This window comes from Schistocerca serialis, chromosome 7, assembly GCF_023864345.2.
Source record: "Schistocerca serialis cubense isolate TAMUIC-IGC-003099 chromosome 7, iqSchSeri2.2, whole genome shotgun sequence".
Taxonomy (NCBI): Eukaryota; Metazoa; Arthropoda; class Insecta; order Orthoptera; family Acrididae; genus Schistocerca; species Schistocerca serialis.
In genome coordinates this window covers 596,103,724-596,131,650 of record NC_064644.1, presented here as the reverse complement: position 1 = coordinate 596,131,650, position 27,927 = coordinate 596,103,724, and the positions used below count along the sequence as shown (strand labels likewise).

At 45.1% G+C, this 27,927-nt stretch overlaps 1 protein-coding gene across 1 annotated transcript; it reads left to right on the top strand.

Moving 5' to 3' along the window:
- Window positions 1-12,381: 12,381 nt before the first annotated feature.
- On the top strand, window positions 12,382-27,200 carry LOC126413275 (repetin-like). The gene is made up of 2 exons (XM_050083176.1): window positions 12,382-12,520; window positions 25,972-27,200. The coding sequence occupies exons 1-2, from the start codon at window positions 12,382-12,384 to the stop codon at window positions 27,198-27,200; spliced, it is 1,368 nt and encodes a 455-aa protein (XP_049939133.1).
- Window positions 27,201-27,927: the final 727 nt, after the last annotated feature.

The following is a 27,927-nucleotide window of genomic DNA, read 5'->3' as shown; positions in this document are numbered from 1 at the left end:
GTGTGTGGCAGAGGATACTTCTGGTACCCTTACCTGTTTCTGCCTTCGCTGTTCCACTCGCGAATTTCGCGTTGGAAGAATGATTATCTGTAAATCTACGTATTAGCTCTACGTGCTCGGATTTTCTCGTCGTGCACATTTTGCGAGACGTATGTGGGAAGAAGTAATATGTTGCCAGACTCTTTCCGTAACGTACTCTCACCGACATTCAAAGTAAACCCCTCCGGAATGCCACATCCCTTCCTTGCAGCCTCTGCCACCAGAGTTTTTCAGCACCTCCTAAACGCTCTCGCGCTCTTGCTTGGATCCTCTCTATCTAATCAACTAATGCAACCTGGTGCGGTCACAGGCTGATGAGCAGCACTCAAGAATCGGTCGAAGAAGTGTTCTGCAAGCCACGCCTTTGGGGATGAATTATATTGTCTTAAGAGCAATCCTGTGAATGTCAGCCCGGTACTTAGTTTTCCTACTGTTTTTTAGTTGGTCGTTTCACATTAAGTCGCTCCTAGATATTGGAAAGTACTTACTGTTTCTAGTTATTTGTCATCAATACTGTAATAGACACGTAGTCCATTCCTTCGCCTATTTATTGTATGTGCAATATGCTACATTTATTTATCTTCAGTGGCAATTGCCAGTCCCTAAATACTCTTCAGGTCTTCCTGCAGTTAGCTACATTCATTTGAAGACGCTACTTTATTACAGACAACCACATCATCTGCCAACAGCCTCATGTGGCGTCCGAAGTTATTCTCTACATTATTTACCTGTATATTATGAACAGCAACAGACCTATCACACTAAAGTCTTTAACGCCGCGGAGCACTATTTGAATCACTTTCTACTTCACATCGAGCGGGATGTACTCCTCCCGGCAGGAAAGCACCAGTGAGAGCCTGGCATGTCGGCTCCCACACTGTAAGGCTTTCAGGGTGTGGCATTTAGGGTCCTGGGTCACCAGTCTCTTCATTTATTGTCGCGATGCAGTATCGGTTAATTCATTTCGCAGTCCGCGTTGCCTGGTGTTAGAGGCAGATTTTATGAAGCTAACGAAAGTGTGTGTGGTTTTCACAATCAAATCCAAATCTATTGTAAAAGTGGATGCGTGTATGTATGAATGTTCCACATCTCTTCCTAAACCACGGAACGGATTTCAACCAAACTTGGTATACATATCCCTTAGTATGAAACAACAAACTGAGTTCAGGAGGTGTGACGGCGAACAATGGGATGCGCGAAGAAGTGCCGCATCATGCATCACGTTTTAATTTATTACTTCTTTGCTGTCGTCTCTATTCGCGCCACATTCTGCAGGCAGTATCAGCTTATGCCGCTGAATATACCAGGCGTAGAAGTTTGAATCCGAAATTTCCCTATAGATGGTGCTAGCCGCCAGTGTAGGGCCCGTGAGACCTAGAGAACTTGTATAGGGAGAGAGTGGCCAACCGGACGATACGGCGGCCATTTTTCTGCCAAACTGCTGGCGGGACTTTTGAATGGCCAGCAGTGGAGTACACACTCACCGAATCAAAAGCACAAGACAATATTTCGAAATCATTCGTTAAATGCCTTTCTATACAGCTATGATATACTCATAGTATGCTACTACGTACAGCACAGGAAAATTTGATACAGTGGCTGTAAAAATTATTCGTTACTTGAATTTATCTCCTTTACAGTTCGTTTACTAGACATATTGCAATGAAAGTAACGTAAATAAAAAAAATTAGTGTATAGCATTTGTTTTGTATCGGAAGTGCATAACGCTAAAGATTTAACGTACCTGTATTACGTAGTACTTCTTGTCACGTCTTCAAACTTTTTGCATGTCACAAGTAAACAACTGCTTACGACTTTCTTTCATATATATCCACCTTCGCATCTATTGGAACAACCAAATGCAGCACAACCTGGCATCGTTTACGAACGTCTGCAGAACGAATTACAGATGTCTAAAACAATACTGTACAATTACTAACGTGTTTACTTCAAACATGTAGGCCTACCGACTTCATCACAAAACGCTTCATTATTTCAACTCGTATTTAAGATCGCAAACGCTAATTACGTACTAGAAACGATATACAATTAAATCGAACATGCATGCACAACGCTTAACAAGTCTCTCAATAATTCAAATACCTTTTAATCGTTTCCAAAAGTCCTCTGAACTTCAACTCAAAAGCACGGCGAACTTAGGAAGCGCGAGAGACGTTTGGCAGAAAAATGGCGCCAAAGCTAATCAACGAATCACGGGCAACTTCACCTATGGCCACTCTCTCTGTATACAGGCTCTCTGGTGAGAGCGCCTCTGCAGCACCATCTGCTTCCTGTAACGGCTGACGACGAATGTCAACACACAGTAACCCAAGTTACATATCTGTTTCAAACCCGTAAACTTTCAAAACATTCCAAAGCGGTGATTTTGACGTGAGAAACGACGAGCGCGGGAAACCACCGAAAAAGTTCGAAGACAACGAATTGCAGGCCTTATTGGATGAAGATGATACTCAAACTCAACAGCAACTCGAGATACAATTGAATTTGACGCAGAAAACCGTTGTTTCTCTTCGGTTGAAACCGATGGCAAAGATGGAGAAGGTGGGAAAGGGAGTTCCGCATGAACTGAATGAAAGGCAGCAAGCAAATCGAAAGACCGCTTGTGAAATGCTGCTTGGCAGATACAAAAGAAAGTCGTCTCTCCATCGAATAGCGGCAGGTGATGAGAAATGATATATTTTGAGAAACGTAGGTGTTTTAAATCATGGATGAATCCAGGCAAACCATCGACATCCACTGTAAGATCAATTAGCTTTGCAAAGAAGACAAAGCTCCGTGTTTGGTGGGATCAGAAGGGTGTCATCTATATGAGCTGCTAGAACCTGGCGAAACCGTTAACACTGATCGTTACCAAAAGCAAATGATAGACTTAAATCGAGCATTACGTGAAAAACGACCAGAATATGGAAAAAGGCAACAAAAAATCATATTGCTCCAAGATAACGCCCCGTCACACACAGCGAAACGTGTCAGGAAAACGATCGAGGATTTCAGTTGGGAACTACTAGGGCATGCGGCTTACTCTCCAGCCTTGGCTCCGTACGATTATCATCTATTTGCATCAGTGAGACACGCTCTCGATCAACAACGCTTCAGTTCGAATGAAAATGTACGAAAATGCCTCGCTGACTGGTTCATTTGAGAAGAAGAACTGATTTTTGGCGTGGCATTCATAGCCTTCCGGAGAGGTAGGAGAAATGTACAAATAGCAATGGACATTGTTTAGCTGTTTTAAACAACAGACGTCTAAGTATTGCAACCAAATTCCGGTTACATACTTCTACACCTGGTACTGTGTACAAAATTATATCGTTGTATGACACACAGATCAGTAGGTATGTTGTAAACACTGAGGCACGTGATAAAACGCCACGTCGCGCATGAAGTTTTAATACGTCCGTTCTTCAGTAAGACATTCCTCATCTTGAGGAAATCCTTGACACCGGACAGCGATTTTGATAGCTTTCAACTGCAAAGTGCAGACGACTGTAGGCGAAAACAGTTTTGAAGACGTGTTGCCGTAGAGACGTTTACAAAATGGCGTTGTAGACGCGCGATGTAGCTGCGCGCAACATATACAAACAGTCCGGTATCATCTCACACCGAGTCTACTGCAGAACAACATACAAAGTTTTGCTTCTAAGAGGAAATTGGCAAAATCAATACCCGGGCAATGCCGGCTATGTCAGCTAGTGAGCTATAAAACTTCATATATGAGGCGTAGTGAAAGTTTTAATTATCACCTCGAATATTAAAGTTACGTAATTAATTTATCGTTTGTTTTTAGGTAGATGTGAACAGTAGACCGAAGTACAATGCGGCGCTAGAGGAGGCAAAACAAAATGGCGCTTTGCGGACAAATTAGTTTTCTGGGAAGGCTGCAACAATATAAGCTTGGCTAGTGTAAATTGACGGCAACGGTGGAGTATCACATGACAACTGTTACCTGAGGCAGGCGCTTCCAGTGTGACCATACAAGTCTGAATGGCGAATAACGAAGCAGCAGACCGTCTGTCTCTCAAGAACATGTAATCACAACAGGTGGAGGAGGTTGTGGTTCTCGGAGAACGGCGTGTCGCAGCCGAGGTGATGTAGAAAAATGAAAATCACTTGCCGATCAGCTTTAACGTCTTGGACGACATTCTGAACACGATATAGGCCGCCGCCCGAGCAGCAGAAATGTATCTGTCTGGACAATCCAGATGACTCTTCGGGTGCCTAATCACCATAATCACCATGGACGAGAGAGGTCCCTGTACCACCATGAGCCCGAGAAAGAGGAGGAAAGCAAGCAGTGGAAAGATGTGGATTCACCACGACCGAAAAGACGCAGACTCACCCACTACTGGGCAAACCGTTTTTTGGAACTGATATGGTGTGTGGAGAAAAATGTGTCACATTGAGGGGTGAATATGTAGAGAAAGACGTAGTGCACCTGCACCATCACAATGTTTCATGGTCGCTGCTTGATTTTTTTGTGTGATCATTCAAATTTAATGATTTTTCTACAGCGGATGTACATCATAAGAGCCGTCTGCTGCATTCTCTATGGTGTTTGGGTAGCTCTTCGCAGTTTTATTTCCCAGCGTGTACCTGGAGTCAGCCCAAACAAATACTGCTCGTCTTGTCTTTCAGGCGAGGCTTAGTGTTAATGAACAGCAACCTCTCTTTCCCATTACAAACAAAATTATTTTTTAAAGCAAAATTTTACGTGCCCATGCGGTAGAGCGGTCACAAATTAGTAGCGATACGTATTAAAGGGGACAGTAAAACACAGAAAAATGACGGTACTCTACGCAGTGACGGCACCGCCTTGCCGCGCTCTATCTACACAGTTCCTGCTGCTGTAATGGTTATGATAGATGCCACTGGGTACGCAATACGACTACCTATAATCCACACGGTCGGTAATGTGGACGACAGCCATTACATTTAGGTCGTAGAAAGTGCCGTATTTTCGACATTTCTGCGTCAATACCTTTCAAGAAGATAACATAAGATTGCGTGTTCAAATGGTTCAAATGGCTCTGAGCACTATGGGACTCAACTGCTGAGGTCGTTAGTCCCCTAGAACTTACAACTAGTTAAACCTAACTAACCTAAGGACATCACACACATCCATGCCCGAGGCAGGATTCGAACCTGCGACCGTAGCGGTCTCGCGGTTCCAGACTGCAGCGCCAGAACCGCGCGGCCACTTCGGCCGGCAGATTGCGTGTTGTCTGCGTTGTCCTGACCTACCTCGGAAGAGAGACTTCGATTGTGCGATTGTTGCCCTGGACAGCTCGTCGTTTAGATGTATCCCTCACTGGAACCAACTGATTACGCATTCCGTGAGGCTGGCACGCCACGACCTGAACGGCGCACAGTGGGCGAACTCGCTTGCAGATCTGCTCATAATAGACAAATGGACGTAAACTCCTACAAAACTCTGTTCTTTTTGGGTTCCTTGGGTCTCTGATTAGGAATCCGATCCAGGAATTACAAAATTTAAAATGACGGATCCAAATTGGAGGATCAAAAATTATAAATTTTTCGAGTAAAACTTCGGGTACAGAGTGTTGTGAAGTCGCTGATAATGTGTTAGAAGTCCAAATTAACGTACTGAAATGTTTCATTCGGTATTTTCCATTTTACGGTCGAAATTATGGTTGTGTCATTATTGCTTTCAGAGTTGTCCACTGATAGTCGGTTCGAAAAGAAGATCTTCTACCTCAGTTGTCATCTGTTTCTGTTCTGCAGCTTCCATTTTCTGGATTCTCGAGATGAATTGATCCGAAGATGCCAGAAGCCGATTGAATACGACATGCACCTTTTTCTCACGGGAATATTTGCGTATAAAATCTCGGTAGCGCCGGATATCCTCAACCGAAGCTTCCTGCAGATTTTCAGACAGTCGACCAATAGGCAATGGAGAAGCTTCGATTACGGCATATTCGTGCATCAAAGCTATGTGGGCTGATATCGGCATCGGGCAATATTGCAGCATACTGTGAGTCCGGTGAATCTGAAACCCAACTTTTGAGAAATACACGTTTTTTTCAAAGTTCTTGAGAGATATGTTTTAGTTCTACAGTACTCTTCACAAAATTTGAATGATTCTAGAGCATTTTGCAAAAAAAAAACAACATCAATAAAATTTTAACGTAATAAAAATTATTTGTCATTTTGCGAAAAATATTATAATCACTATTTCGAATAGCTCCCAAAGAAATTTATACAAAACCAATAAGACATTTTTGTGCATATAATGGTTTGTGAGATAACTGCAAGAATGTGTGATGTATTGCGATAGGTCACAAGAAAGGTTTGCGACAGTTGGTAGCACCAGTACCTTGGACGTCCGTCCGCAGCAGGAACATCGCTGCCCGCAAACCAATGACACTGGCCGCGAGAATCAGCCACCTGGAGCGGCAGCGCCGCAGTGAAGAGAAACGCGCGCCTAAGTAACCGCGCACGAGCAGAAGTTGTCAGCCGCGCTTGGTATGTCAGTCAGAGCCTTGCTGGGCAGTTCCTGCAGGACGTACGTCGTGTCTTAAAGTGTTCAAGTCGTCGGGTGGGATACAAACAGTGGCCGACAGACACAGTGGTTTGTCTTCACTAGAAACAGAACGGTGAATGGAATTATCGTGTGTGGACAGAGACCTCCTGCCTAGAGATTTAACTGCGTTCTGTTGGTTTGGTACTGTTCTCCGAATAGTACATCAAGACAGAAGATTAATGTTCTTTGAACTAAAATCTAACGAAAATTAATTAGTTTGTGTTCATAGAACTGTACTCAGTGCAGGATAGGTAGCCTAAACCTTCGTTCTACAATAGCTGTAACGTGCGTTACCGAAGTTGAATAATATATTTCACTACTCACAACTCTCACGAGGGGTAAGATAGATACCGCCTACAGGAAAATTAAAGAGACCTTTGGAGAAAAGAGAACACTTCCACTAATATCAAGAGCTCAGATGGAAACCCAGTTCCAAGCAAAGAAGGGAAAGCAGAAAGGTGGAAGGAGTATATGGTCTATACAAGGGCGATGTTCTTGAGGACAATATTATGGAAATGGAAGAGGATGTAGATGAAGATGAAATGGGAGATATGATACTGCATGAAGAGTTTGATACAGCACTGAAAGACCTAAGTCGAAACAAGGCCCCTGGAGTAGACAATATTCCATTAGAACTACTGATGGCCTTGGGAGAGCCAGTCCTGACAAAACTCTACCATCTTGTGAGCAAGATGTATGAGACATGCGAAATTCCTTCATACTTCAAGAACAATATAATAATTCCGATCCCAAAGAATGCTGGTGTTGACAGATGTGAAAATTACCGAACTATCAGTTTAAATAAGTCACAGCTGCAAAATACTGACGCGAATTCTTTACAGACGAATGGAAAAACTGGTCGAAGCCGACCTCGGAGAAGATCAGTTTGGATTCCGTTGAAATGTTGGAACACGTGAAGCAAAACTCACCGTACGACTTATCTTAGAAGAAAGATTAAGGAAAGGCAAACCTACGTTTCTAGCATTTGTAGACTTAGAGAAAGCTTTTGACAATGTTGACTGGAATACTCTTTCAAATTCTGAAGGTGGCAGGGGTAAAATACAGGGAGCGAAAGGCTATTTACAATTCGTACATAAACCAGATTGCAGTTATAAGAGTCGTGGGGTATAAACGGGAGGCAGTGGTTGGGAAGGGAGTGAGACAGGGTTGTGGCCTCTCCCCGATGCTATTCAATCTGTAAAGGAAACAAAAGGAAACTTCTGAGTAGGCATTAAAATCCATGGAGAAGAAATAAAAACTTTGAGGTTCGCCCATGACATTGTAATTCTGTCAGAGACAGCAAAGGACTTGGGAGAGCAGTTGAACGGAATCGACAGCGTCTTGAAAGGAGGGTATAAAATGAACATCAACAAAAGCAAAATGAGGATAATAGAATGTAGTCGAATTAAGTCGGGTGATGCTGAGGGAATTAGATTAGGAAATGAGACACTTAAAATAAGAAAGGAGATTTGCTATTTGGGGAGCAAAATAACTGATGATGGTCGAAGCAGAGAGGATATAAAATGTAGACTGGCAATGGCAAGGAAAGCGTTTCTGAAGAAGAGAAATTTGTTAACATTGAATATAGATTTAAGTGTCAGGAAGTCGTTTCTGATAGTATTTGTATAGAGTGTAGCCACGTATGGAAGTGAAACATGGACGATAAATACACTCCTGGAAATTGAAATAAGAACACCGTGAATTCATTGTCCCAGGAAGGGGAAACTTTATTGGCACATTCCTGGGGTCAGATACATCACATGATCACACTGACAGAACCACAGGCACATAGACACAGGCAACAGAGCATGCACAATGTCGGCACTAGTACAGTGTATATCCACCTTTCGCAGCAATGCAGGCTGCTATTCTCCCATGGAGACGATCGTAGAGATGCTGGATGTAGTCCTGTGGAACGGCTTGCCATGCCATTTCCACCTGGCGCCTCAGTTGGACCAGCGTTCGTGCTGGACGTGCAGACCGCGTGAGACGACGCTTCATCCAGTCCCAAACATGCTCAATGGGGGACAGATCCGGAGATCTTGCTGGCCAGGGTAGTTGACTTACACCTTCTAGAGCACGTTGGGTGGCACGGGATACATGCGGACGTGCATTGTCCTGTTGGAACAGCAAGTTCCCTTGCCGGTCTAGGAATGGTAGAACGATGGGTTCGATGACGGTTTGGATGTACCGTGCACTATTCAGTGTCCCCTCGACGATCACCAGTGGTGTACGGCCAGTGTAGGAGATCGCTCCCCACACCATGATGCCGGGTGTTGGCCCTGTGTGCCTCAGTCGTATGCAGTCCTGATTGTGGCGCTCACCTGCACGGCGACAAACACGCATACGACCATCATTGGCACCAAGGCAGAAGCGACTCTCATCGCTGAAGACGACACGTCTCCATTCGTCCCTCCATTCACGCCTGTCGCGACACCACTGGAGGCGGGCTGCACGATGTTGGGGCTTGAGCGGAAGACGGCCTAACGGTGTGCGGGACCGTAGCCCAGCTTCATGGAGATGGTTGCGAATGGTCGTCGCCGATACCCCAGGAGCAACAGTGTCCCTAATTAGCTGGGAAGTGGCGGTGCGGTCCCCTACGGCACTGCGTAGGATCCTACGGTCTTGGCGTGCATCCGTGCGTCGCTGCGGTCGGGTCCCAGGTCGACGGGCACGTGCACCTTCCGCCGACCACTGGCGACAACATCGATGTACTGTGGAGACCTCACGCCCCACGTGTTGAGCAATTCGGCGGTACGTCCACCCGGCCTCCCGCATGCCCACTATACGCCCTCGCTCAAAGTCCGTCAACTGCACATACGGTTCACGTCGACGCTGTCGCGGCATGCTACCAGTGTTAAAGACTGCGATGGAGCTCCGTATGCCACGGCAAACTGGCTGACACTGACGGCGGCGGTGCACAAATGCTGCGCAGCTAGCGCCATTCGACGGCCAACACCGCGGTTCCTGGTGTGTCCGCTGTGCCGTGCGTGTGATCATTGCTTGTACAGCCCTCTCGCAGTGTCCGGAGCAAGTATGGTGGGTCTGACACACCGGTGTCAATGTGTTCTTTTTTCCATTTCCAGGAGTGTAGTTTGGATGAGAAGAGAGTAGAAGCTTTCGAAATATGGTGCTACAGAAGAATGCTGAAGATTAGATGGGTGGATCACATAACTAATGAGGAGGTATTGAATAGAATTGGGGGGATGGTGGTGGTGGTTAGTGTTTAACGTCCCGTCGACAACGAGGTAATTAGAGACGGAGCGCAAGCTCGGGTTAGGGAAGGATTGGGAAGGAAATCAGCCGTGCCCTTTCAAAGGAACCATCCCGGCATTTGCCTGGAACGATTTAGGGAAATCACGGAAAACCTAAATCAGGATGGCCGGAGACGGGATTGAACCGTCGTCCTCCCGAATGCGAGTCCAGTGTGCTAGCTACTGCGCCACCTCGCTCGGTAATTGGGGAGAAGGGGAGTTTGACTAGAAGAAGGGATCGGTTGGTAGGGCATGTTGTGAGGCATCAAGGGATCACCAATTTAGTACTGGAGGGCAGCGTGGAGGGTAAAAATCGTTGAGGGAGACCAAGAGCTGAATACAGTAAGCAGATACAGAAGGATGTAGGTTGCAGTAGGTACTGGGAGATGAAGCTTGCACAGGATAGAGTAGCGTGGAGAGCTGGATCAAACCAGTCTCAGGACTGAAGACCACAACATCAATAACAACAACAACAACAACAACAACTCACAACTCTGTGCTACTTTTATTGTGTGTGTGTGTGCGCCCTAGAGCCGACGAATTCGTCCTACCAACACACCTTTTTAGTTTGTTTCAGCGGCAGCGGGAAGGCTACACGGTAGAAAAACGACCGTTCACTAAAAACGTGCGAGCTTTGTGCACGTAAATACATTTGAACTCGTGGACTATGCTATTAAGATAGTAGGAGAAAGATTTACGAAATTGCAACCACGAAGGGGAAATTTTAAGTGCATATAAGTGATTACACTGGTTAAAATGTCAAACTACCGTCTACAACGCTACCCATCTTACTTTATCCTGACAACTAGACAGGATGGCTGTCACATATTAAAAGGGTCGCACAGACAATATCTAAAAAAGTGTCGTTGTCCTAATCACTGTCTTCTGTTAACTGTCACGGCACGTATTATACCGTCTTGAGACTGGAATGACACAGCAGCATTGGGAAAGTGCGGACCAGTGTGATCTGCACAAGATTTCTCGGGACTGAAATCAGAACGCGCACGCTTTTTCTCTCTTCTGTCCAGGTTCTGAAGTGAGTTGACCCATTGCGTGGCACCACACTGGATGAACTCTGGGTAGAGTTTAGATAACATGTGGTGACGTCTACTAATTTATCACCGAGCTCAGTTCGATCCGATGTCCAGCCTATCTAGTCCCATTTTTGCTGCCAGAAGTGGCAACTCTGTGTACTAAATGTCACGCCATGCACACCTCCAAACCTCCCACAAACTGAATCGCGTATTCTGTTTGTTGTGCTGCATGCTCTCAGTCAGTAACCGTTCGTTATCTTCCACACTTCCTTGTCAGAGTTTAAACTGTATCGGCCAGCAGTGTAAGTTAAATTGAACCATAGGCTGCTGTAACACTAGTGCTTTGGTTCAAATGGCTCTGAGCACTATGCGACTTAACTTCTGAGGTCATCAGTCTCCTAGAACTTAGAACTACTAGAACCTAACTAAGGACATCACGCACATCCATGCCCGAGGCAGGATACGAACCTGCGACCGTATCGGCCGCGCGGTTCCAGATTGTAGCGCCTAGAACCGCTAGGCCACACCGGCCGGCACTGACGCTTTCGCAGTTTTCTTCGTGTCCTGTTGAGGCCTTTGTCATTGGCTATTCAGCCTCTCAGTAAACTGCGCGCCACGTCTCACCGCGGCGGTTGACTGCGGCTCTGCGCTCTGCACCCTACACACACACACACACACACACACACACACACACACACACACACACACAGGGCGACTCAGGCAGGATACGGTGGTCCGGTTGTACCTCGGCTCCGGTGTAGCTAGGCGGCTGCCGTCGTCTCGACGTGGTACGTGTCATTGGTGGTCGAGTGCGTCGCGTACTTGGTTTTATGAGGTTTCGTCCCTTTTGTGTGACAATAACTATCTGGGTATAACGCCTTACTACTGCAAGATGACACCGTCCTTCCACACAGGAATGAAGAAATAAAGATCACTGTAGTAACATCGAAAAACATAATGCCGGGGACGATCTTTGTAAAACATAACACAGACAACATCAAACATTAATATTGTATCCAGTTTCATATCAGCGCACACTCCGCTGCAGAGTGAAAATCTCATTCTGGAAACAGCCCCCAGGCTGTGGCTAAGCCATGTCTCCGCGATATCCTTTCTTTCAGGAGTGCTAGTTCTGCAAGGCTCGCAGGAGAGCTTCTGTAAAGTTTGGAAGGTGGGAGACAAGGTACTGGCAGAAGTAAAGCTGTGAGTACCGGGCGTGAGTCGTGCTTCGGTAGCTCAGATGGTAGAGCACTTGCCCGCGAAAGGTAAAGGTCCCGAGTTCGAGTCTCGGTCGAGCACACAGTTTTAATCTGCCAGGAAGTTTCAATAATATTGTAATTCTAAATAAGTTGAGAGGCGGTTGTTTCATTTTCGAATACATCATTGCAACTACGTTGCTAGCTATCGTCTTCTAAATCAAACACCTTTGTAGCTGAAGACTCGCGCGGGGTAGATCTGTGTGGCAGACTTCGTGAGGTTGGTAACAGCTGGCATGCGAGGTTTCTCAGCCGAGTTAACTGCCGTGTGCGACCTGAACGACGGCTCACACATCCGCTGCCCTGGCGCCGCTTGGAGTGGACCCACTTGGGGCGCTGCGCCGTCTGAACTCTGCGCGCTGGATGTGCTCCAGTGTAGAGGCCATTCTGCGCCTCTCACTATCCCTAATATTTATCAGTCTGATTAGGGTAGCACGATGACGTTGCGAGCTTTGGTATCAGATTTACGCTTAGAAAATTTTTGGCTTGATAGCCACTTTAAAATAGCCATGTGGACCTTTGCGTTAAGCTGGATGGGTCTACTTGGCCCTGTAGCTCAACCTAATAGAATAGCAATAATTGTTGCATGACAGATTTTCGTTCTTAACACTCATTGATGTGTTCAAACACTGACTGCATCCGGTGGACTTAACATACTCCAAGTTAACGGACGGTCAGTTAATTCTCGCTGCGCATGTGCTCACGAAATTATTGTCTCATACCCTTCCTTCTGAGAATCTCAAGTTGTTTAATGCTTAAATCTTTTGACGAGTAGGTTTCATGTTAAATTAGCATGGATTCGGTATTCCATAGCTGCCTCCACATGTTCAATAATACTGGTAAGTTTATCTACAGAGGCACTTAAAACGTAAATGGATGTCTTTAATAGTGTAGTTGTTTTCGTGGTTTCATTATAAATGTTGTACTGAAATCGAGAATTCACACTTCCCGTTTACTATTGGCAAACAATTTTTACAAATAAGCAGAATTTTATTGCAAAGCAGGGTCATTTATTCAGGTGCAAATGCAGACAATTATATTGTAGGTATTGTTGCAGAGCAGAGAAGACCTTCCGTTACGCAGGTAACATTTTTAATTACAGGGTCATGAGGAACAATTTCTTTTGTATGTGTTTTAGGACGACCGAACGTTAGTTCCTAGGTAAGATAATTAACTGTTAAAGAACGGCAAAGAGTTACTTATAACGTTTCATCGCTAAGAAATTTAATTAATCAACGGTAAAGCTGTTATCAATGCGAAAGCTAGTTTGAACACCGCAGAGCTCTCCTAGCTATGGTCCTATTGCAGGTGGTACACCCCGACATCACTGCGAACCTTGACGCGTTTACCCAGCCAGCAATTCGGTTGCATACAGTTTGACGGGACCTTCGGATCCGTGGTGTAGCAATTTTGCCATTGAGGCAGCAACTAAATCTGAAATAAAACCTATATTTTTCGAGGCAACTTTCTGTGTTAGAGCCAGATTACATCGGTGCAGTTAAGTTTCCCGTAAATTACCTGTTGACTTTGCTGTCCCGAGACAGATAGAAGCAGAATAGAAGAGCTCCAACGTGGGGTGTGTATAAAATAGAAGTGTCATTGAATTCCTCAGCGCTGGATGAATCGCGCTACTTCAAACCTATCAGCACTTGGTGAAGGTGTATAACGAAAATCGTATCCCAGTTATCATGCAAAGAAGTCAAACATTAGTATATGTATGCGCATTTTAGGTACAAGTATTCACCTGTCTTGCTCTGCTCAATTATCAGTGGGAGGAATTATTTTAAAAATATGTTTTACTTATATTTCTTTCTCCCTTTCTGTTTAGTGTTCTAAGGCCAAGTTTTCTATGTGATGGCAAACGTTTTTTCGCCTTTTTCATCATTTATTAAAAAAACATCAGCTGTTAATGACACAGGCAACTGATCAAATGACAAACATCTTCATACGAGTGCTATAGAATCTTTGAAGTAGTAAGAGGCAAGACAAGCTTTACATTAGCTGATTTTGTAAGACTACAACGTGGAAAACCGCAAGTAAAGTTACACGATCGTCACTTCATCATCAAACTCCACTTTCTGCTACAGTTAACTTCCTGCACCGAAGTGCAGTATGCTTGACAAAAGGCGCGTTACAACACTAACACCAAAATCATCATTTGAAAATATAATTCGAGTGTCGTTTGGTGTTTCACTGCTTGAATGCAGAAACGAAGATAAATGTGAAAAAGTAACGTATGTCGGATGTGCATATTGTTCTGATACCCTTTGCTTTGACCACTTCACCGAAATCCGACACCCACTCTTGTCAGATAGAATATCGGCGCAACATTATCAGTTTAGGAGAAAAAGTTTGTTGCTAAAATAGCGTAATTATTTTAAGTAGGCGGGAATACAGCAATAAATCACGACATCGGAATGCGTGTTCTTTCGGTCCTATAGAAATGACGAAAAAAATCGCAACACCAAAATATAATTAATGAAGAGTAATTAAATTTCGGGAATACATTTGTCTAGGTAATGTATTTAAGTGATCAACATTGCAAGATCACAGGTTAATGAAAGGGCGAGATAAGCTGTTACAAACGTGGAATGCTGGTACATTCATAATCGGTATAACCGGCAGAACGTTGAATGGAAGCATGCAAACGTGCATGCATTGTGTCGGATGTCAGTTTGTGAAATGGAGTTCCATGCCTCTTCCACTGGGTCGGTCAATACAGTTCTGGTTCTGGATGACGGTGCAGTTGTCAACCGATGATATCCCCTAAGTGTTCTATTGGAGACAGATCTGGTGATCGAGTAGGCCATGGCATGTCGACATTCCGTAGAGCTTGTTGGGTTACATCAGCGATATGTGGCGAGCGTTATCGTGTTGGAAAACACCCTCTGGTTCAAAATTGTTCAAATGGGTCTGAGCACTATTGGACTTAACTTCTGAGGTCATCAGTCCCCTAGAACTTAGAACTACTTAAGCCTAACTAACCTAAGGACATCACACACATCCATGCCCGTGGCAGGATTCTCTCGGTAGGACCACGTGACCGTCTAAAGGCCGGTCTTCTTGTGACCGCTGCCAGCAGTCACGTGCACTGGCTTACATTCCCGCCAAGTCTTTTTGCAGTGTTGCAGAGAATATCCAGCTTCTCGTAGTCCTAGTACAAGACTTCGTTTAAACTCAGTGACGTGTTGATATTGGCGTATGTGTCCCCTTAAAAGCATTCTTGTTTCGTGCATTGAATAGCAGATTATTCGAACGCTTCTCGTGGTGAGACGAGCAGTTTTGTGAATCGCTCATACCATTGTTGTTGGGATGAGCGATTTATATTCTAAACGTACTTAAATGCAGTTCTGACCGATCGAGGTCAGACACTTTAAAAGGTTCCATGCCATCTTTTTCATGTCTCTTCTAATTTTCATCAATTTTATTAATGTTCTATGTCATTGCACGGTAGTAACAGACCGAATAAGGTTATTGTAATGAGAGTATTTGTACTGAGAGCTCAAAAAAATTCTTTTCACTTGATTCTTAAACACGTTGGGTTACTTCCCTGGGAGGCCTGTGCTAGACAAGCAGCGGAGGACGCGGCACACGGCACTTCCGGTTGGGGGCTGCACTTCCCTGAATTCTGAGGGGTTCGTATAATAGGCTTAAGCGCCTGGCGGAACGACTGTCGTCGGTCGAGTTTCACCTATTGTATGCAGGGCGAAACGACCTGCGAGACGTCTGAGTGTCGCCGCAGTTTGTGTGTTTTTTATTCCAAGAATACTTGTGGACCGTGCCCTGCTGGGCGCGGCTGTCTGGCACCAGATGGCCGGTGGTCAAGGCAGGTTGTTTTCGTAGCCAGTCAAACGGCAAGTTCAGTGCCCTCAGGTGAATAGTAGAGGCATGATTGGTCAACTTAAATTGAGGCTAGTTGACGTCATAAAGCCCTGCTCGAAATTGGAGGTAACGGTCGCTATTGGCGCGAATGATGTTCCGGGACAGTGTGGGAAAATTTTGGAATCAGTACTGAATGCTGATTCGCGGGTTTCGAAGAGAGTAGGGAGTTGAGCAATGCTGGCTTCGCTCTTGCATCGCATCACAGAGGAGATTCGGGATCTGATCCTCGTCAGAGTCGGACAGTCCTGCGACTTGGTCGCTCTTTTCGGAAGGACTTAGAATTCTCGGACAGCCTTCGCGGCCAGGGGTTGACACAGAGTTGCTGCACGGCAGAAGTCGGCGCCTACATCATCAGGACGCTGCCTACCGGCGGCGTGCTGCAGATTTCAGTACTGGTACAGCATTTTGTGGCTCCGGCATTGTACGACCTTATCAATTTCATACTGAATCCCTCAGCAGCACGCGCGTTCGCTTTGCTACAAGTCCACCTCGCTTGTTTCTCCATGTGATCCCATTCGAGCTCTCACTACTAATTGCGATACTGCTTTATAGTCGGAAGATTAATATTTGATTCATTAGCACCTGCAGTCATTGTCGTCAATCTGTTGCATCACAGAGAGGAGGAGAGCCTTGTTCTCGAGCCAACTTTTGTTCTCATAATAGTTCAGTGTACCCTATTTTTTAACCTACTGTTTGTGTCGACAATCATGTGCATTTATGTTCTGATGTATGATAAATCTCATTGTAATATTTAATCAGCATATCATTTCGTAGATATATGCAGAATTCCATTTCCTGTTGTTTAATATGATAAAGTTCTCTTTTTTTAGTAGATTACGGTTTTTATTAAATTATTGTGAGTGTGCACTCCTTATTTGACCAACTAGCAGGGTCCACCATCATTTCCTTCCGTTACCGTTGTGCGCGTAATTAATTAGGTGGTAGATAAGGAGGGGGTCGAGTGCATGTCTCGTCCTCATGCAAAATTCGTCTGAATTAAAGAGGTGCAAACTCTTCTCCACCCCGGCACCTCGCAACTTCCCTTGTTAGAAGCAAAGCAACATAACGGATGAAGTAGTAAAGAGGCGCTATTTACTGCCTTCTAAACACCGTTTGTTATGTTTCTATCTACATGCTTCTCCGAGGAAGGAAGTCTCAGTTTAATGACTTGTTTAGATAACACAGTTCCTATTCCTCCAGTTCTAAGCCGTGTGGTGAATTTACTAGACGACCTTTATCAAGAATATCCGCTATGAAGTTAGCTTTGGTCATAACTCCACTATCACTGCTAGTTCTGTTATACTGGTACTACTTTCCGACTTTTTATAATATGGACGGTCCCTCACAACCACACTTTTCAGAACTCAAAACACACGCAATTTTCGTGCCGGGTGTAAATGAAAACGACTACTAATGATAAGCGAGTCTTAGTAAACGAATAATACGCGAAGAGCACTGTAGCAGACTCATTTTCCAGGAGTAGTCGAGTGAGATGAAGTCTTCCACGACCTACAATTTCATATATCTGATTTTATTAGTTACTTAGGCGGTCAATGCATTTCGTTCCGACGCCAATTAATTCTTTCGCCTCTTGTAAAAATTGGTTAACATGGGAAATGTCGAGCTGTGCAGCGGCCACAAATCCCCGTTAAACTGTAGGTCCCGTGGCAGCAGGCTGGGTAAATCATCACAAACGTTGGAGTAAAGCAGGCGTACAGCGCATCAAGTAGAACCACGGCTACACTTTTTATGGCGAAGCAGGATCCCGGACAGGTTGAAAATCTTAAACCCGGTGTGCACAATCGGTTGCTGACAGTACGGGCATTACTATCTTGTCAACACATATACAGTTTCTAAATTCAATAGTTGAGTTATTGGCTTTAACCTTTAACGTAAGATTATACCTCTTAACGAATAGTGAGAGGTGGCATGAGCCCCCTCTCATATTTCTATCTTACGATTTTCCTCCCTAATTGCATGCAGTGAAAAGTCGCTATTCCTTCACACGCGGACTTCCCACGCAGCGTCTCTCGTCACCCGGGTGGTCCGGTGACAGGCGGGTTCTGCTGATCTGGAAAGGGTTAAGCCGACGGGTGTGAGGAAGTCGAGTGAATGCTTTGCAAACGCCGACATTGTCAAAAGAGACGTCCGGAGGGGCCTGAAGTAGCGGCTGGGCTAGAGGTTCCGTTACTTCGCAGAAACTTAGCGAAAATACTTTCTGGCGGGCTACCAGCGAGGCGTGGGAATGACTTGTGTACCCAGACAGTTGTGGCGGGAAAATTCCCGCGCTTTCTGCAAAATAGTAACTGCGATTGGCTTGCTCAGGGCACAGCTCCGTGACATAGCAAAATCAGCGCAGAAATTGGCGCCAAGAATCTCCATTGGTGGAATGGTAGTGCTCCGGCAATAGAGTGGAATTTTCGCCGGTTTTCGAGTTGCTGATTGGAACGTTTAACCACGGCCACTGTCGTGGGGGCGGGAATGTGTGTTTGGCCTGTATGGGTGCTCTAGGGAGTCGGCTCTCGCCTTTCGGTCGAGGACGTCGAAGCAACCAGCCATCGCCTCCGGTACGCCAAATCGTGTTCTTGCAGTTAAGAAGACAGTTTGGTAATGTATGTCTGCAGCACCGGCAGATAGGGATTTTCCTAGGTGATAATCAGAGCTCAGCAGAGCGCGCCTGTTCGTCTGTTTCTAATTTTGTTCTGTCTTGGGTAGCAGCAATTAATGTGGGGTTAGCTGTGTGTCTCTCTTAAGATTTGAGTGGCAAGGAATTGGCTCCACATACCACTTCGTCATAAACCTCACAATCTAGTTTAGGGACAACTTCACCTTCACAGCGTTTGTTTGAGTATCCAATTTGAGCCAATTTGATGTATTATAAATGTTTCATGTGTTTTTGTTTATTATTTTGTGTTTAGTCTTAATAAATCATATTGTTATTTTGGACAGAACTTTCATTCTGTTAATCGGTAGAGCAACCCATCATTTCTCACTACATTAATGAAACCTTCCTTTATTTAACTTATTTATCAAATTAAATTATTGCAGGTGCCAAACTCTTTTCTACTCCACTTGCAGGGTTGATTACAGTCAATTCGTGTATATTTTTTAATCCATGTGCAACAGCAAAAGTCGGAGTTAGAATAGAGGGGGGCTTAGAGCATCATTTACATATGTGGATTCTAGAAGGATTTAGTGTTAAATACACTGTTTGCCCCGGCACCTCGCAATAGGTGATGACAAAATTTAAAATTTTTAAATTCGATCAATAATTATGTGAAACCAGCTGTATACCCACTGTTGCCAGATATGTATTTATTCCAGGCTGCTATTAGTCCATCTCAGCCTTCCCCCCCCCCCCCTCCCTATCTGCCCATCTCATCCTCCCTCCCTATTTGTGTCAACCTCCTTTTCTCCTCTCCCTTCTTTCCTCCTCTTCCCATTCTCTGCCCATTTCCTCCTACCTATTTCTGCCTCTCTGTTCCTTCACTTATCACTATCTATCTCTTCCTCATTCCTTTCCCTGTTCGCTTGCTTAGCTGGGTAGCTCAGCGTGCTCAGTTAGAGGGTTAGCTACCCTCTGTAACAAAAAAAAAACTGAGCGAACGGATCAACAAAGAACCTGAACGGCTGCCATCGGACGTCCGCCACGAACAAATTCATCGGCCAGTACAGAGCAAAATGAGATTAAAAAAAAAAAAAAGAGTGGTTACGTGCTTGCCAACCATGCAGCGGGCCCGGGTTCAATTCCCGGCACGGTTGGCGATTTTCTCCGGTCGTGGACTGGGTCTAGTGTTGTCCTAATCATCATTTTATCCTCATCACCAGCAGGCGAGTCGCCCAATGTGGCGTCGACTGAAATAAGACTTGCACTCAGCGGCCGAACTTCCCCGGATGGGGCTTCCCGGCCAACGGTGCCATACGGTCATTTCATTTTTTTATTTCTTTCCCTGACCATATCTTCCTCTCTCCTCTCTGTCCATCTCCTCCTCTCCCTATCCGTGTCTATCTCCTTCCCCTGCCCCATTTTCTCTTCACGTTATCATGGTCAATAGGACGCTTAGCTGAAATCGTTCCAGAAGTTGAGGCTGAGCTTTTCACCCGTAGGTTTGCCCGCGTACGCTCATATCGAATACATTTCGCACGTATTTGTACATATAACTGGAAGACAGCCCGTAAAAATCTCGCTACAAATGTCTTATCAAAAGAAATAAAGGATCCCTGGTACAGAGTCGTTAATAACGTTATACACTGAAGCGCCAGAGAAACTGGTAAAGGCAGGCGTACACGTTGAATACGGCGCTGCAGTCGGTAACGCCTGTATAAGACAACAAGTGTCTGGTGCAGTTGTTAGATCGGTTACTGCTGCAGGTTATAGAGAGTTAAGTGAGTTTGAACGTGGTGTTCTAGTCGACGCATGAACGATGGGACACAGCATCTCCGAGGTAGCGATGAAGTGGGGATTTTCCCGTACGATCATTTCACGAGTGTACCATGAATATCAAGGAGTCCGGTAAAACATCAAATCTCCGACATCGCTGCGGCCGGAGAAAGATACTGCAAGAAAGGAACCAACGACGACTGAAGAGAATCGTTCAACGTGACAGAAGTGCAGCTTTTCCGCAAATTGCTACAGATTTCAGTGCTGCGCCATCAACAAGTGTCCGCGTGCGAACCATTCAACAAAACATCGTCGATATGGGTTTTCAGAGCCGAAGGTCCTTTCGTGTACCCTTGATGACTGGACGACACAAAGCTTTATGCTTCGCCTGGGCTCGTCAACACCGACATTCGACTGTTGTTGACTGGAAACATGTCCGCTGGTCGGACGAGTCTTGTTTCAAATAGTATCGAGCGGATGGACGTGTAGGGGTACGAAGACGACCTCATGAATCCATGGACCCTGCATGTCAGCAGGGGGCTGTTCAACCTGATGGAGGCTTTGTAATGATATGGGGCGTTTGCAGTTGGAGTGATATGGGATCACTGATACGTCTAGATACGACTCTGATGAGTGACACGTACGTAAGCATCCTGTCTGATCACCTGCATCCATCCATGTCCATTGTGCATTCCGACGGACTTTGGAAATTCGTATAGCGCAATGCGACACCCCACACGCCCAGAATTGCAACAAAGTGGCTCCAAGAACACTCTTCTGAGTTTAAAGACTTGTGCTGGCCACCAGACTCCCCAGACATAAACATTGTTGAGCGTATCTGGAATGCCTTAGAACACGCTGTTCAGGAGATATCTCCACCCCCTCGTACTCTTACGGATTTATGGACAGCCCTGCAGGATCCATGGTGTCAGTTCGCTCTAGCTCTACTTCAGACATTGGTCGAGTCCATGCCATGTCGTGATGTGGCACTTCTGCGTGCTCGCGGGGGCCTTACGCGATATCAGGCAGGTGTAGCAATTTCTTCTGTTCTTCAGTGTATTTATGCATATATTTAACCTTCATCTTTATTGAATTTCGCCCTGCAGTTCCACTTTCACGCAGCTTAATGGTTATAGCTCGTCTCCTGAACTATGTGCTGTGCAATGATATAATTTTGCGGGTACATTCAGTGACATATGCGATTACTGTCTGCAAAACCTGTTGGCAATGCAGTTCGTGGTAAAGAAGTAATAAATAGAAACGTAGCGCTTCAAGCGATAATTTTACTGCTTTAACTGCGAAAACGTAAGCGAGAAACTGTTTCTTTCACCATTTTGTGATTGTTGTCAGTGATAAAAGTTTCGTAACGCTTTAAAATTATGTGCAATGTTTGTACTGAGTCACTAAGTGTTCACATACTAAAAAATACGGGATAACTAAAGTATGTGTATCCGAGCGCCACGGGCTGCACTCATTTGTCACCACCACCCTTTTGACACTCTTACCCCACAGCGATCATTATCGGGCAGTAAGTGATGTGTGTACCAAGTTTGGCTGAAATCGATCTAGTGGGTTAGAGGCAGATGTAGAACATACACATTTACAAACATGCGTAGACACATATATACGTACATCCATATTTACAATGTGTTTGGGTACTGAAAATCCAATTTTTGCTAACCCTGGAAGCCGTTAGATAGGGGTAATTTCCAAGAATGTTTGCCTATCGAAGCCGGGGACTCCAAACGATTAATATCGAACATGCCATTCTAAATCGATAAAACGACTGTGTTGATCATGTTATAATAAATAATTTGTGAGTTGCTAGGGAAACAAACGATTTATGTCGGCAATAATCTGGGACTTCTGGTGTCGTAGACGTTTCCTCGGCCTATTGCCTCACGTGGAAGAATCTGATTCCATGTTTATGTAACGTAGACAATTGTTTGAAGTTTTTTCGAGAATATGGACTAACGCAGAATAACTAAATTAGAGACTGTGTAGACTGTGGTGGGGCGAAGTCTATAAAAGTTTGTAAGAAGAGTTCTGATAGTGAAATACCTTTACAATTTCATTGTGCAAACTGTGGTAAACGAACGACTATCGGGAAGAATACATGGTTCGTATGGCTCTGAGCACTATGGGACTTAACTTCTGAGGTCATCATTCCCCTAGAACTTAGTACTACTTAAGCCTAACTAACCTAAGGACATCACACACATCCATGCCCGAGGTAAGATTTGAACCTGCGACCGTAGATGTCGCGAGGTTCCAGACTGTAGCGCCTAGAACCGCTCGGCCACCCCGGCCGGCGAATACGTGGTTTGACTATTCAAAATTATCGATTCAGTCCGGCATAATTCTTGTACCTTGCTCGATTAGGATCTACACCCTGGAAGAATTAGAAACTGACTATCTACCAATGCAATGTGCGACTATTTCGGGCTTTTCAGAGAAGCAATAGTGACGAATGACAGTGTCCCGATGGGTGGGCCAAATAAAGTTGTTGAAGTGGACGAGTCGCACATAGCAAGAAGGGAAAACCAGACCTTTAAAGAATGAAAGCGAACATATTTGGGTGCTCGGTAGTATAGAACAGGAGTCCCGGAAGTGCTTTGCGGTAAGTGTGTTCTCCAGAAACTAGGTAACTTTAGTCGGTTTGTTAAAGCAGTTTATACTGCCCGTTATTAAATTGATTACAGACGACCTTCAGTCCTACAAGACACTGAGAGCATAAGGATTAAACCACGAGTTCGTCAACCATTCTGCAGCTTTCTTGTCTTCCGACGACCCCAGCGTGCACACGCTCCGCGCGGGACTAGCCGAGCGGTCTCAGGCGCTGCAGCCATAGACTGCGCGGCTGACCCCGGCGGAGGTTCGAGTCCTCCCTCGGGCATGGGTGTGTGTGTTTGTACTTAGGATAATTTAGGTTAAGTAGTGTGTAAGCTTAGGGTCTGATGACCTTTGCAGTTAAGTCCCATAATATTTCACACGCATTGTGCACACGCAGATCATCGAGCAGCTGTGTAAATCTGTGAATTCTTCCATTAAAAGAGAAGGGCGTCCAGGCGAAAGAGACAAACTCTACTTGTTCCAGTATCTGCATTTCCATGACTTGCGGTTGCAAGGAAAATTTGACGCATGTGACACTCTACCCACATTTTTGCGTGACATAGGCAGAACCTACCCAGGTTACGGCAAAAAGGGAATGTTTCCCGTAGCATAGACATCAAATTGACTTTCTCGTGACAACGTCGACGACGAGTGAGGTAAGTCGTTTCCTTTGTAATTACAAGTATTTTAATCGACCCTCTTCTTTTGTCGTTCCTATACTAATCACTGTAAACATGCTCATAACGTCCGCCACCGTAGCCGTGAGATCGATTTAAAATCGCACGTTCAACATCTGTCGTCTGGAGCCTCCGGCTTCGACAGGCCAAGTTCTTGGAAATTACCGAGGTAGGCATTCTGCAGCTACGATAGCATTACCATAGCCGTTCAGTAAAAGCGTTTCAGAGTGGCTGCTTTTCCAAAAAGCATTTTGCCTACGCTCCAAGAAGCCATAAGCAGAATTGTCAAAAACTCACCAATAGACTCCGCCGAATACGCACACGCCAGCGTCTCGAACGGAGCGCCCCGAAACTTCGACTGAAAACCATGTAACAGAGGACTGCAGTCACATTGTCACGTTACCACAGAAACGTAAACAAAATTGCGGTACGTTTATTGGTCGTGACAGACGCGGCGCAGCCGTCGGCCACGCCCACTTCACGGCGGACCCGCTCGGTTCTTCTGCCAGCGACTGGTTGCTCTCCAGGCTGCGCCCACCTTACACGAGTTGGAGAGCCTTCGACAGTCACAACACATCGTGGCGCCAAGGGGACGCTACACTGTGGTGCCACAGCAAGTGAGCAAGTGACGCGCCGCTAGAAGTACGGTCTGAATGGATGTGAGTGCAATAGGCACCTGAAAGCGGCGTCCAGCTTCGTGCCGTGTTGATGGACTTCCGAAAGGTGTTCGGTGTAATTCCTCATGTCTATTAATGAACGAAATACGTGTTTACGCAATATCAGCCCAGCTGTAGGACAGGAGAGAAATAGTGAGACGTAAAATTAGATTCGTGTGCACCCCACTGGACCTTATACATGAGTAGGGACTTCAGAAAGCGACTCACGCATGTTGGCCTTCGGCAGGACGACTGATCAACAAGAGTGGTGCACTACCAGAAAAGAGTGCGTTTTCCTGGTCTCCTGCAGACTCACATCTGCTGCGGTGCTGCTAACGGGTCAACCATACTGTGGGAGTGAGATGGCGCGGCAGCTGGAAATGTACGGAAAGTACACAGGACAGCAGGCTGCTTGTTGGCAAGACGTCTAAACTGCACACAGATGCACCGTTAAATTCTGGCAGTATATGGACCAGAGGCAGTCTCACATCTGTCCGTAGTAAAATGGTACTAACAAACTGACCGAGGCCGTACAGACGTGCGTAGTGGTGATCGGTAAGTTCAAGTCTTGCACTATGCGACTTTCGGCTTATCAGCAAGCTGAAAGAACATTTGGGAAGATAGAGAGATTTCAAAATGAGGTATTTCACAGAGTGGTTACCGAAAGGCTCCGTGATCAAGGAGCGGATTTCTGTCGACGAGGAAGTAAATGATTGATGACTATGTTTTAAAATAGTGTCCTGCATCTGTGTCACTTTGAAATGTAGCGCAGCATTCAGTAAAACTTACCTGGCCTGTGAAAATAATGTGTAACGTACTTTTTGAAGTATGCTTGCAGGATCATTGCTGTTCACATTAACTACATGTGTTTAACAGTTCCTATACAGGCCTCCAGGTGATGAGGGACCGTTTGATCATCGAATCACTTTCAAATGCCCCACTTCACGCTACGGTTTGTCGTGGTACGGCTGCACAACATGTGCATCGAGGACATTATCAGACCACCTCAGCCCACCACATTACGTCACTAGGAGGACAGAGCTACCATGATCACTGCTTTGGTATCAGATTGATATCAAATTAATTATGCAAATTAATTAATTGATCAATTAAATACTCCGACCCCAAATTACGTCATGGGTTTTCCCCAGCCGACACACAACTCCCTGCCCTGCCCCCCCCCCCTTCACACTCCTCCCTCTCCCTCTTCCTCTGCCCCAACTGTCCTATTGGCGAGCATTTCGAATTTTGGCGGGAAATTAAAAAATAGCGGGAATATCTTTGTCTCAAGGCTGTGATGACATCACACCCCAACCCCCTTCCCCACCCAGTAATTGGCGGGAAATTCAAATTTGTGAGGGAATTTTTTTTTCTTCCACTATGACCAGAACTGGTGGGAAAACTTCAGTCTATGCTGATCGGTCGTTGTGGAAGCATTGCGATCTGTTCAGTCACCAAGATGAGCTTAAAGGCTAGAGGGATTTCAGTAGCTCTATTACATATACAGATTCGAGGGAGGACTATAGCCATCATATAGGTAGACCTCTACACAGGAGATAGAAGACTATCACAATGGAGAAGACTATCACAATGGAGAAGACTATCACAATGGAGAAGACTATCACAATGGAGAAGACTATCACAATGGAGAAGACTATCACAATGGAGAAGACTATCACAATGGAGAAGACTATCACAATGGAGAAGACTATCACAATGGAGAAGACTATCACAATGGAGAAGACTATCACAATGGAGAAGACTATCACAATGGAGAAGACTATCACAATGGAGAAGACTATCACAATGGAGAAGACTATCACAATGGAGAAGACTATCACAATGGAGAAGACTATCACAATGGAGAAGACTATCACAATGGAGAAGACTATCACAATGGAGAAGACTATCACAATGGAGAAGACTATCACAATGGAGAAGACTATCACAATGGAGAAGACTATCACAATGGAGAAGACTATCACAATGGAGAAGACTATCACAATGGAGAAGACTATCACAATGGAGAAGACTATCACAATGGAGAAGACTATCACAATGGAGAAGACTATCACAATGGAGAAGACTATCACAATGGAGAAGACTATCACAATGGAGAAGACTATCACAATGGAGAAGACTATCACAATGGAGAAGACTATCACAATGGAGAAGACTATCACAATGGAGAAGACTATCACAATGGAGAAGACTATCACAATGGAGAAGACTATCACAATGGAGAAGACTATCACAATGGAGAAGACTATCACAATGGAGAAGACTATCACAATGGAGAAGACTATCACAATGGAGAAGACTATCACAATGGAGAAGACTATCACAATGGAGAAGACTATCACAATGGAGAAGACTATCACAATGGAGAAGACTATCACAATGGAGAAGACTATCACAATGGAGAAGACTATCACAATGGAGAAGACTATCACAATGGAGAAGACTATCACAATGGAGAAGACTATCACAATGGAGAAGACTATCACAATGGAGAAGACTATCACAATGGAGAAGACTATCACAATGGAGAAGACTATCACAATGGAGAAGACTATCACAATGGAGAAGACTATCACAATGGAGAAGACTATCACAATGGAGAAGACTATCACAATGGAGAAGACTATCACAATGGAGAAGACTATCACAATGGAGAAGACTATCACAATGGAGAAGACTATCACAATGGAGAAGACTATCACAATGGAGAAGACTATCACAATGGAGAAGACTATCACAATGGAGAAGACTATCACAATGGAGAAGACTATCACAATGGAGAAGACTATCACAATGGAGAAGACTATCATAATGGAGAAGTGTAGGAGAAAGAAGCAGAAGAATTGGGTTCAGTAGATTGTTGCAAAGCAGTGGGATAGAGTAGAGATGCATGTTGCAACCAGTACATGCTCATGCACATGCAAAAACTGTGAAGATATTCCACATGAAGCATTCACTCTTCCAAAATGGAAAAGGTGGGCACTTGATGCTAACTCACTTCATTGGAAGCATATTTGTACATATAATATATACCACTAAATAAATGTCGTGTGCCGGCTGTTGTGGCCGAGTGGTTCTAGGCGCTTTAGTCTGGAACCGTGCTGCTGCTACGGTCGCAGGTTCGAATCCAGCCTCGGGCATGGATGTGTGTGCTGTCCTTAGGTTATTTAGGTTTAAGTAGTTCTGATGACCTCATATTAAGTCCCATAGCGCTTAGAGCCATCTGAATCAAATGTCGTGTGACTAGGGCCTTCCGTCGCGGGTGCAAGTCTTCCGATTTGACGCCATTGCGGTGACTTCCGCGTCGATGGGGATGAAATGATGATTAGGACAACACAGCACCCAGTCCTTGAGCGGAGAAAATCTCCGACCCAGCCGGGAATCGAACTCGGGCCCTTAGGATTGACATTCTGTCACGCTGACCACTCAGCTACTGTATATACATCCCTGAAGCGCATCAACTTCTCATCCCCATCCCCTTCCCCCTCCAACATCCCATCCTCTCATCCAATCATCAGTCACTCACTATCCCTGGTGCTGTGAGGAATGTGT